This window comes from Cyprinodon tularosa, unplaced genomic scaffold (genome assembly GCF_016077235.1).
Source record: "Cyprinodon tularosa strain WSP-4 unplaced genomic scaffold, ASM1607723v1 ctg71, whole genome shotgun sequence".
NCBI classification, from domain to species: domain Eukaryota; kingdom Metazoa; phylum Chordata; class Actinopteri; order Cyprinodontiformes; family Cyprinodontidae; genus Cyprinodon; species Cyprinodon tularosa.
In genome coordinates this window covers 3,105,159-3,117,255 of record NW_024039463.1, presented here as the reverse complement: position 1 = coordinate 3,117,255, position 12,097 = coordinate 3,105,159, and the positions used below count along the sequence as shown (strand labels likewise).

Sequence of the window (12,097 nt, the reverse complement as noted above, 5' to 3'; positions counted from 1 at the left end):
GGAGTAGAAGAGCCACCATTCCAACAGAATACCATGTTACAATTTCAACTATATTTGTGAAACTACTTTGTTGGTATATTGATTTTTTTTTACAGTATAAAATGCATAAATTACACTTCAGTGCCTTGCTGGGTTCTTCCATTTAGAGGGGTTTTCTTTGGGGTAATACTTTGTTTTTCTTTAAAGTAAATTTTTGAGTTATCTTCAATCACATTGTTTATTTTGTAGACTGTTTCATTATGTAGATGAGTTTGTAAATTAGCTTAATCATTTTATTCTTGTTTCTCTGTTTAGACTTTGTTTGTTTTCTACCTGTTTAATTGTGGCTCGGTCCACTCCAGTGCAGGTGTGTTGCCAACTGGTTATACAGGCACTGAGATCTTGGAAGTTCAGGGAGATGGTTGTCAGAGGGAAAAGTGCCGAATAAAAATCCTCAGAGGAATCTGGAACCGGAGGCTGATGCTGTTTGTTTTGTTCACCTTGCTGATCCTTGACCATACTACCTCACATATAGTAATATTAGAGCTCCTGTTGACTTCAGTTTGGTTTATTTATAAAGAACCCATTTACAACCACTTATTTCAACAACATTTACTAAAAAAGACCAACAGATCCTGTTCAAATGACTTAAATCAAAGCTTTATTATAGTAAAAAATAACAGGTGAATATAAAATAAAAGGAAGGATCACTTAGTAGAAACAGAACCAGTAGGCAGGATTTAATATAATTTAGTCTAGTGAAATAAAAACAAGTAATCTAAAGGCAATTTACACGAGAGCTTTAAAACAGAAACATGTAACACAATTCAACACAAACACAGAATGAAATCAATCATAAAAATCCAATTACATCCTTTTTACAATATGGTAAAGATAAATTAAGTCTATTTTGGCGTTCAGAGAAATGTCTTCAATCCAAAGAAGCTCAGCCAACCGCATTTCCTCCTCCTGAGCAATGAAGTGGTGACAGTAGAGAGGAAAACTAGCTTTAAGCAGGAAGGATCCTCCAGCAGAACCCGGCTCCATGTCAGCGCCCATCTACTGCGGCAGAGCGGGTCTTTAACAGGACAGCAGACGTCCAAGAGGTGCCGGTCCAACGAGGAGACGACGGAAGAAATCTGCTGGAAGAGAAGAACAGGAGTTAGTGAGAGAACACGCTAGTCAGTGACATTTAAACACAGAAACACTGAGAGAGGTGTCAATTTAACGGAGAGAAGAGGGAAACACACAGGGAGAAGCTAAAGTTAACAGCAGTGATAACTGTAGACAATGGATGCTTGGAGAAAATGCCTGAAAATGCTGCATTTGTTGGAGTCTACAGTCGGTTTCATCAGCGTCGTTTCTCTGCTTTAATAAGTTCTAAAAACCCTTCAGACATCAACCAGGGGGAAATTCTCCCATATTGGATCAGAAGCTGCTTCTTAACTGTTTATCTGTGGTCTAATGGAAAAGTCAGAACTTCTGGTTCTGGTAAAGTTTTGGTTATAGAGATAAATTGAGGTGAACATCCCTTCATGATGGAAAGAAGAATTAAAGGTTAGACCACCTTGATGGGATGGTTTTGGCTTTTGAATCTATTTGTTCTGGATCTGTTTTTATTGTCTTCTCCACTACTGATGAACATCTGGAAGCAATAAAGGTTCTTTACCTTCTTTCTGGGTGGAGCAGACTGATGGTTTAGCTGTGGGGTCGTCAACGTTTTTCATTCCAGGACTCCAGAATGTTGGAGAGACGAGCAGGGCAGCCATGTTTCTCCTCCTTGGTGGTCTGTGTTCTCCATCCTCTGCTTCAGCTCCTTCATCAATGAAAGCAAAGTGTCCTCAGAGTCATAAACTGTCTGCATGTGATGCCTCTATAGTCAAACAACCAACATACCTCCAAATACGTGTGGATGGACTCTGTTCCACTGAGATCCGACTGTTAGAACGCTGCTTCCATATTCAACCTGCTTCTCCTGTAAAAAAGAAGCTAAATTAATCTACAGAATTTCCTGACACCAAGTTTAAATCTGGGGCAGGATGTTGTTCAAATAGTCATCTTGGTCTCTCTGTGTTCTGCCTGGAAGCTTGAGTTGTCTGTTTGTCGTGTTAATAAAGGCTTACTGCACGTGTTCTCCTCTGTGCCGTCCTCAGGTGGGGACTAGGAGGCTCCTCAGCATCCTGGATGTCCCGGTTCCTCACAGCAGTTCTGATTTTGGACGTCCACAGTTCCTGAAAATACATGAAAAACTAAGTGAGGCCACCTGAAATGTTGACTTAATATTTAAATGATGGATTATTGTGTCTCCTTACTGAACATGCTCTCACTGTTTACTGCTCCTCCGGTTTGGTCGCCGTAGATCTCATCAGCGTCTTCTGACGGCCCAAAGCTTGTAGCGGCTCGGTCCGACATGGGATTCACAAACAAAGAAGAGATCCACTGCGGTCAGAACTGGCACAGATCACATGGAGAATATTTCTGCACAGGGTTCTTTCCCTTAAACTAGGGCTGAAAACTAACTGAGGAACATCTAGAACTAGATCAACTCACAGCTGAAAGCGGGTTCTAACAGTCGGCGCCATTCACAATCCACATCCCTAAATCAGTCCTTTCCTCTGCTTCAAACTGCTCTGAAATCAATTAGTCCCTCCAAGCATCGTCTTTATCTTCTCACCATCATCCCAGAGACCAGTGCAACTGGTGACCACCGCATCTTTGCCACTGTTCTATTCTAGATCTAGTTTGTCTCCAGCAGCATTGTCCTTCTATAGATCAGGGCTTTCCAGCTCCACTCCTCCAGAGCTGCTATGCCGCAGCTTTCAGTCACATCTCTTCTCCATCAGACCTGAATCAAAGGTCTGAATTCCCTCATCAGTCATTCAGCTCTGTAGAGCTGTTTGATCCTGGTGTTTTGGAGGAGAGATGCGGCTGAAAGCTGCAGAAAAGCTGCTGCAGAGGACTGGAGTTAGAGACCTCTGCTCCACTACAGCCTTGTCCCTCTGCCTCTAGACTTGAAGTTTTCCTCATCTCCACTTTTAGACCTTTAGGATCATAGTTTGACCTCCGGGTATTAGTCCTCAGCAGCGATGTCTCACTAATCAAAGGTTTCGATGCATTCCCAGCAGCGATGTCCGGCTGTTGCCTCGGTTTGGTTTGCCTCCAGGATTTAATTTTTTGAGTTTTTATTTAGTTTTTGTTCATTTGCCTCCATTCTGTGTTTCTTCTTGTCAAACGTCGTTTTTAAATCAATCCTTGGATTGTTTGGTGTGGCTTCTGTTAGCTAGGAGAATGTCCAGCTCTGTCTAGACGTAGAGCATGTTAGATTGTTTCCGCCTTAACCAGCTCTCATGTTTCATACCTTTTAGAAATTGTTAGTATGTCTCTGCTCAGATTTCTGTGCTAAAGGAAAATTCGTAACATTTAAAACTTAAATTAAAACCTAGCAGCGGGGTAAAGAAAAGCCACGGCGCTAGACGCTACCTGAGGCATCCCTGGACCTGCCAGACTCCTTATCATCTAAAAAACAAAATCTAGCAGCGGGGTAAAGAAAAGCCACGGCGCAAGACGCTACCAAAGGCATCCCTAGACCTGCCAGATATAAACACAATCAATAAATTATACCTAGATATGACTGTTTCCACCTCCAATCATCATCAAATCAAGAAAATACATCTAACTCCTCCTACAAAATGATCCAAAGCAAGATGGTAAAATGTTTGGTTCTTCTGCTGAAGCCTCAGCTTCTCTTCATTGTGAGAAGTTGTTGAAGGAGTTAAAGGAAGATTCTTGATCAAATTCCTCTTCTCACAGGTCCCGACGAAAACGCTTCATAGGGGGCTCCTCTTCGTCATCTTCCTCTCTTCTCCTCCTCCGGGAAGAAGGGCCGGGCCGTGGAGGTCGGTGGTCCTCTTCACTCTCCGAGGAGTCCTCTGGCGGCGCCTGGTACCGTTGGAGTCTGATGAAACGGGAAACCGTCTCAATGAAGCGAAGATGTGTTTGAAGGGGGTCATCTTCTTCACTGTCTTCTTCCTCAGAGCTCATGGTATCATACCCAGAGAAGACACTAGACGCCTCAAGAGAATCACTAGAAAAAGACCCATCCTCATCCTCATCAGAATCCTCTATCTCCTGTTCTTCATTAACCACCCCTTCTGGGACCTCTGCCTCATTATCATCCTGCTCATCATCATAATCCTCTAGCTCCTGCTCCTCATTTACCATCCCTTCTGGGACCTCTGCCTCATTATCATCCTGCTCATCATCATAATCCTCTAGCTCCTGCTCCTCATTTACCATCCCTTCTGGGACCTCTGTCTCATTATCATCCTCCTCCTCATCATCATAATCCTCTAGCTCTTGCTCCTCATTTACCAACCTTTCTGGGACCTCTGCCCCATTATCATCCTCCTCATCATCATAATCCTCTAGCTCCTGCTCCTCATTTACCACCCCTTCTGGGACCTCTGCCTCATTATCATCCTCCTCATCATCATAATCCTCTAGCTCCTGCTCCTCATTTACCACCCCTTCTAAGACCTCTGCCTCATTATCATCCTCCTCATCATCATAATCCTCTAGCTCCTGCTCCTCAATTACCACCCCTTCTGGGACCTCTGCCTCATTATCATCCTCCTCATCATCAGAACCCTCTATCTCTTCCTCGTCATTAATCACCACATCTACGACCCTAAACTCATCATCAGACTCCACATCAACAGTAAAATCCTCCTCTACATCATCTGAGAACAGCCCTACGTTCATATAGAAAGGGAAATCAACCTGATCCGCGATCAAGATCCAGAACTCCAGGGCAGGATCAGGTGGAAGCGGGGCGTCTGGAGCAGTGAGGAAAAAAATCATTAGACCAGGAACATTAATTAAGGAACATCAAATCACAATACTCAATGCTTTATTTTAGGTTGCTGAATGTGCCTGTGAGAGTTAGCAGGTTTAAGGAGATTTAATCAATAAAAACATCAATCTGTGCATACATACATATTTTTATGTATATATGTGTGTATATGGTCCTCGGCATCATTGTGGGGACCTTTTTTGTTATTTCACAGTCACACTGAGGAGCGATTGTCGTAAAGGGAGGACATTTTGCTGGTCCTCATGTGCGTTTTGCTGACAGCTAGGTTTAGAAAAAAGGCTACAATATCCTTTAAATCACGAGACTACCACAAAATTGAAAATGTATTTTAAATTCAAATCTTTATTTTACTAGTTATTGGGGTTTTGATTTTTTTTTCAGGATGTTATCAATATAAAAATACGCTCCAAATGGTCCATTTACTTACTTTATTTCTATTACGCTCTCTGCTATTACAGTAAACTCCCCCTAGGGGGCACGCTTCCACATTTGGGAGCAACTGACCCAGACTATTCATTTGGATTTGTTCAGATTAAAGGACATTTTAAAGGCACACTATGCAACATTTTTCAGTTAATTAATGTGTTACATAACGTTTTGGATGATTAAATGAGTCATTTCAGGTTAAACAAAGGTATTCTCGGCCGCCCTGGTGGTCTGTGGGGAAATACCGCACTTGCAATTGCAGGAGCACCGACCCGCACCCACAGGCTCAGAAGTCTCGCGAGAGTCAGTTTTGCTTTACGGCGAGAACTGCTACACGCCCCCAGTTAAAAGCATGCTCGTTGCTAGCACAGTGGCGATCTTTGTGCAGTTATGCTGCGTTCACACCGGGGGCACTGGCGCGACAGAAGCAGCGAGTTTACATGCAAAGTCAATGGTTGACGCGCGTCAAGGCGCAGCAAAAGGTCCCGCGGCGCGTTTCGAGCAGCAAGCGCAGCGCGTCTGAGCAGCTGAAGCAGCGCGTCGGGCGCGTTTTGGCATCTGACGCGCGTGACGCGCCGCAAACGTGTTGCTGCTCGAGATGGAAAAATTGAATTTTTGCTGCTCGACGCGCCGCGTCAACCAATCAGAGAAGCTGATCTGGGAGCTGGCTGGGAGAGAGACACAGCGCTGATGACACAGACCGCTCTGATTACTCCCCTTAAACAGTTTATTAAGGCATAATTAACTTAAAATATTTACATCTGCCGGCATAATATGTTCGCTTTTATTATTGTGGTGCCTGCAGATCGGATTATTTAGATGAAAAACACCTACCAGCCGCCGCGGTAAACCGCGAGGAGGCGACCCACCAGAGGCTGCTGATGAATGGATTCCTTCTGTCGGCGCACCGCCGGTATGTGGGGGTCTGAGCGGCTCCGACATAAATAATATTGGGAGGCAGGATTTTCTCACTTAAAAACATATTAAAACTACTTTATTCCCACTGATCACAGCAAATATAGCTGCAAGGCAGAGAAAGGATAGTGAAGCTCCGCCCAACGCGCGTCAGAGCCACTTTTGGACCGCGGAGGCAGAGCAGCAAAGCTGCTTCAGCCGTGCGTCAGAAGTAACTGGTACAAGCCGGTGTGAACGCAGCATTATGCTACGTTCACATCGGACGCAGCAAAATCGCGTCTGCTGCTTCATTTTTGCTGCTTGTACCAGTTAGTTCTGACGCGCGGCTGAAGCAGCTTTGCTGCTATGGCTGCGCGGTGCAAAAGTGTGTCTGACGCGCGTTGGGCGGAGCTTCACTATCCTTTCTCTGCCTTGCAGCTATATTTGCTGTGGTCAATGGTAATAAAGTAGTTTTAATATGTGTTTAAGTGAGAAAATACACCTGAAAACGTAATCAGTGCAGTCAGTTCATTCAGATTATCATCCTGCCTTCAATATTTTTTCTGTCGGAGCCGCTCAGACCCCCACATACCAGCGGTGCGCCGACAGTAGGAATCCATTCATCAGCAGCCTCTGGCCGGGTCACCTCCTCGCGGTTCAACGCGGCAGCTGGTAGGTGTTTTTCATCTAAATAATCCAAACTGCAGGCAGCAGGATAATAAAAGCCAACATATTCTGCCGGCAGATTTCTGCATTTTAAGTTAATTTAGGCGTCAATAAACTGTTTAAGAGGAGTGATCATCAGCGCTGTGTCTCTCTCCCTGCGTCAGATGATTAAACGCGCCCGACGCGCTGCTTCAGCTGCTCAGACGCGCTGCTGCTCAAAACGCGCCGCGGGCCCTTGTGCTGCGCCTTGACGCGCGTCAACCATTGACTTTGCATGTAAACTCACTGCTTCTGTCGCACCAGCTGCGTCAGGTGTGAACTAGGGCTGCAACAACGACTCGAAAAAATCGATAAAAATCGACTTTTAAAAGCGTTGGCAACGAATTTCATCATCGATTAGTTGTGTCGCGCGATTATTGCGTCATCCGCCGCGCCGTCATCACTGCCTCTTGACTGAAAGAGGAAGAAAAAAAAATATGGCAGAGCGAGTCAGCGCCGCAGGTGCAGTGTTGCCAACTCAGCGACTTTTCAGACCCCTCCAGCGACTATTTTTCAAAAATGCCACTAGCGACAAATCTGGCGACTTTTTTCGGTGTCACTGGCGGCTTTTAGAGACTCTTACGTGAAAGCATGTATCGTTCCTACTCTACCGTGGGGCGCCCAACCCCCCAACCGCGTTTTCCCGCAGGAGTCCCTCTCAGCGCTGCAGTCAGAGCCTCAGTGTCCAGACTGCAAATGAAGCGCGCATGCACCGGGATTGACGGCGCAAATTGATCACAATAATTAAAATAGCCTGCGCTTTGTAAAGCGAAAAAAGTGATAACATGCAACTTTTTTCAAAAGAAATTAACATGGCACGGAACCACCATGTTTGTTTGGTTTTAAAGTGGGGAAACGTTACGTTAGTTTCTCAGGTAGCTCATCTGATGCTTTCCTTACCTTGTTAGTAGGTTACAGACAGTGATAAGGTTGGTTACTTATTTTACTTTTAATTTCATTTGAATTAGCTTAAGCAGCGTTTACATTTACTTTATAAATAAATTAACTTGCAAATTATGAGGGCAAGACTTTTAAAGTTTAAATCTTCTGGCAAAGATAAAGTAAAGAAGATCCTGCAATTTATGGAAGTAAAGCAGAATAAAATCCAGCAAGATCAGTAATATGTCAATTAATTATATGCCACATTCCCATGTAAATTGGAGTCTTTGGAGGATGTGTTTTTTAACACACTCCTAGTTCTCTCATTTTTATTCCAAATACAATTTATAATTTGAATCACAGGGCTATTTGTATCTCTATGGTTCAATATTTTCTCAAGTAGCAACTTTAACTGCTATACTTTCCTGTCTTAAAAGGCAGAACTCTTCTAGTCTAAAAAAACTCATTTGTTGAAATGGGGGGGCCTATTGTTTGAACCCCTTAGGGGCTTTTAAAAACAAAAATGTCTTTTTTTGCGCTTTATGAAACAAAGTACCCTATATTTTGTGGATGTACAGCTACATTTCTCATGTAAGTTTGCGTAGTTTTAACACAAACATTTATTTTTCATATTGCACCAGTACAGTTAATGAGCAACATGTACTTGTGTGCTTGTTTGTTCTGTCTAAAATGTTTATTTTGGAATAAAGAGGTTAATATAAAAAATATTTTTTGTCCGATTCATCGATTAATCGAAAAAATAATCGTCCGATTCATCGATTTTTAAAATAATCGTTAGTTGCAGCCCTAGTGTGAACGCAGCGTTAGTCATTCGTTGCGTTCGCCTGTCTGCTAAGCTCAAAACAACCGCGCCTGGCTTGACGGAGAAACCAGGAGAACAGCTGTGCATATTTACGACAGTGCACTCTTACTTTCGCCCTCTGGGGGGAGCCTCGCTGGAAAATCAACACCAGTTGCATAGTGTACCTTTAAGCTGTGAGTAAACCTTTATTAAACCCATACTACGGAATTAGAAAAGGTTTGATCTATTAGATATTTATTTGTCAGAAAAAAAAAGTGTTTCCCTTAACAGAAATAAAGGCTTAAAAGCCTCAGCTTATCAGACCCCTTCCTCAGTGCATCCTAGAGTAGTAATAAAGACCTTAATCAGCACATAGAAAGCCCAGAGCAGAAATGGACATTAGCAAACTATGTAGAATAATTTTGTTTTTTTTCTAAAAACTGTAAGAAAGGGTCCTATTCAGAACTTTTAATGGGGTTAGGTGAAACCATCAGTGTTGAATGTTTCGAACACCTAGAAAAATAAGTCCTCAATGAATAAATTGTATTATTACTGGTGACAGATGGGATGAAATTATTCACCTGAAGATTCAAACAAAGGCTGCAGAAAAACAAAGACTAAACCCAGATAAACGTTTAAATAATATATGGTTCTAAATTGTTGTTTTAATTCTACCTTCTCCCTGTAAAAGAAACATATCATCCTCCTTTCTAAACTCTTAATTAAACATTTATTCTCTATGCTTTCCTCACACGGTTAACAATGGCAGCACTTAGAATAAACACAGTCAAGCTCTAAACATGTTACAGCCCAAAAATGTAAAGGATTTCATTTTTATTTCACAATCATTTTAAACCTTATAGTTGTTTATTGTTGTATCCATGGAGACCATACTTGTTCTTCAAGGCCTTCTCTGACAGAAGGGGCCAGATGCCACCTTGTTTTTAAAGGATTGGAAACCAAACTCACCAAAAATTATCCTTTGGAACCACAAACTTTTAAAATCAGTCAAACATTATTAACACATTTGATCTTCCATTAAAGTCAAAATGCCACCTTATATATGCCACCTTAAAAAAAGCCTAAAGTTGTTCAATGCATTCTACTAAGGTATCCATGGAGACCATGTTTTTCACAGCATTTTTTAAAAATCCTCCTCTTTAAAGTTTTAATGTATTTAACAAAACCTATTTTATCCTAAAACAATTAATTTTGTATTTTTTCAACCATTTCCACATTAACTTCGTTAAATATTATCCCCTCAAACCAAAATGTACTTTTTATCTCATTTTATCTCTGTTATCATTTCTCCCATTTCCAACCAATAAAAACTCGATTTAAAAGATAATAACCCTTAAATACTTTTTATTAAAACACTAAATAAAAACCTATCATTTCCTAAACACATTTACTAAACTAAACAACTTGAGAATCTTAATTTCTTCTTTTTTCCAGCTGTTATCAGGTTTAAATTCAGCCAACTTACAAAATACTCAAAATGTTCACTTTTTTATTAAATAGAAAAATAAACAGTTCGGCTTGATAACATATTGTGTTAAATGTCCTTCAAATATATTTGAATATTTATTGAATGTAATTTCCCCAACATTTCCACATAGAGCAAAATGCATTTTTTAAAATCATAGAGCTAGCACCACCTAGTTTTCAAACATTTACTTCTAATTCAACAAAGGTGTTTCTCTCAAACAGAAATAAAAGTTATTTTCAAATCATTAAATCACTGTTAACATTTAATCGACTAAAAACATTTAATCCTGAGATGTCGGAGATGCTACATGCTAAGCTAGCTGCCACAACGTCATGAAAAAAACATCAAATTAATACTTTTTCACGTAACATTTTTGTAATTAACAAAGTAAAAGGGTACAAACAAACCTTCCAGATGATCTCTCGAGTAGTTGTGCTCCTCTGGTGCGTAGCTCATCGTTAGCAGTTTAGCAAACCACAGACTGCAGCAAGTTCAGCTTCAAGGTCCAGGCTGGAAAGTAACTGTTAAAGATCGGCAGCGCGACTTCAGAGGCGCTCCGTTTCCACGGCAACCGAGGAGCCTGCGCATGCGCGTGCGTGAGAAGATTTAAAGAAGCTTGCTAATTTAGGGTGACCATATTTTCATCTTCAAAAACCTGGGGTTGGGGGCGGTCGGCGGGGGATCTCTGTTCCCATGCATAGGCCTAGGTAATCTTACAATAACATTATATTAGCAGTTGGTTTATTAAAAATGATTTTCAGTAAAAGTCAACAGCAATAACTCCAATAACAAATGATAATTTTATTCAAAATGTATTTATTAAAAATGCTTAACAATTCCTGTAATGAATGAATAGCACAATGAAAGAAATAATGTCTCATCTAAACATCCCTCACTTAACAATAAAAGTTAACAATAACTCTCAACTCCCAATATGATGATACTCAGCCTCAGCAATGAACGAAATAATGTCTGTTCTGTAGGTTATTGGAAAAAATAAACAAATGAGCTAATTAACAAAAAATACCTCTTTTGTAGCAAAAATAACTCAAAATGTACCAAAAACGAACAAACATATCAATAGAATATCTTGACTTGCGGAGTCCAGGTGGCTTTTCAGATCCCTTGCACCTCCATTGGACACCGAGACATACAGTATGTGCCTGCTTTGCACACTGTGCACAAGGCCTCCCATTTGTCTCGATCCGGTCTGACAGCGGGGAAACTCTTTTGTAAATCGTTGGTAAACATACATTTGGGCCTTTGCATGTTGTTGGCGTACTGACAGCCCCGCTATCTATATTCTGATTAAGAACGGGGCACCCGCACTGGCACGGCTCAGGGGTGATGTCACACGCAGCGTCGTGCACAGTGCCCTAGCGTCTGTAAATTTAATGATCCAATGAAGGTAATTTAAAAAAACAGGACATTTCCTCACTTTCTAAAAAAAACCCAGGACGCCCAGAACAGGACGTGAAATACAAACATGTCCTGGGAAATACGGACGTTTGGTCACCCTACTTTACGCAGATTTTAAAATTTTGTTAAATAAAAAAACTGAAAAATTGGGTGTGCAAAATTATTCAGCCTTGTTGAGTTAATACTTTGTAGCGGTATCTTTTGCTGCGATTACAACTGCAAGTCACTTGGGGTATGTCTATCAGTTTTGCACATCAAGAGACTGGCATTTTGACATATTTGTCCCTTCTTCCTTGCACAACAGCTAGAGCTCAGCAACAGCAGTTTTCAGTTCTTTCCATGGATTCTCGTTTGGACAGTGACTTGATCATTCTAACACCTGTATATGTTAATTTGTGATCCATTGTAGATGTTGCTTTATTTGTTGGATCATTGTCTTGTTGGACGATAAATCCAACGTCCCAGTCTCAGGTCTTCTGCAGACTCCAACAGGTTATCTTTCAGAATGCTCCTGTATTTGGCTCCATCCATCTACCCTTCAATTTTAACCATCTTCCTTGTCGCTAAAACCATGATGCTGCCACCACCATGTTTGACAGTGGGGATGGAGTGTTCATGGTGAAGAGCTATG

General features: G+C 41.5%; 1 protein-coding gene across 1 annotated transcript; it reads right to left on the bottom strand.

The window, feature by feature from the left end:
- Positions 1-4,100: 4,100 nt before the first annotated feature.
- LOC119772413 (protein bfr2-like) lies at positions 4,101-10,606 on the bottom strand. The gene is made up of 3 exons (XM_038268822.1): positions 10,455-10,606; positions 4,198-4,814; positions 4,101-4,139 (listed from the first exon to the last, which is right to left on the bottom strand). Exons 1-3 carry the CDS (start codon positions 10,501-10,503, stop codon positions 4,101-4,103), a joined length of 705 nt encoding a protein of 234 aa, XP_038124750.1. The 5' UTR covers positions 10,504-10,606.
- Positions 10,607-12,097: the final 1,491 nt, after the last annotated feature.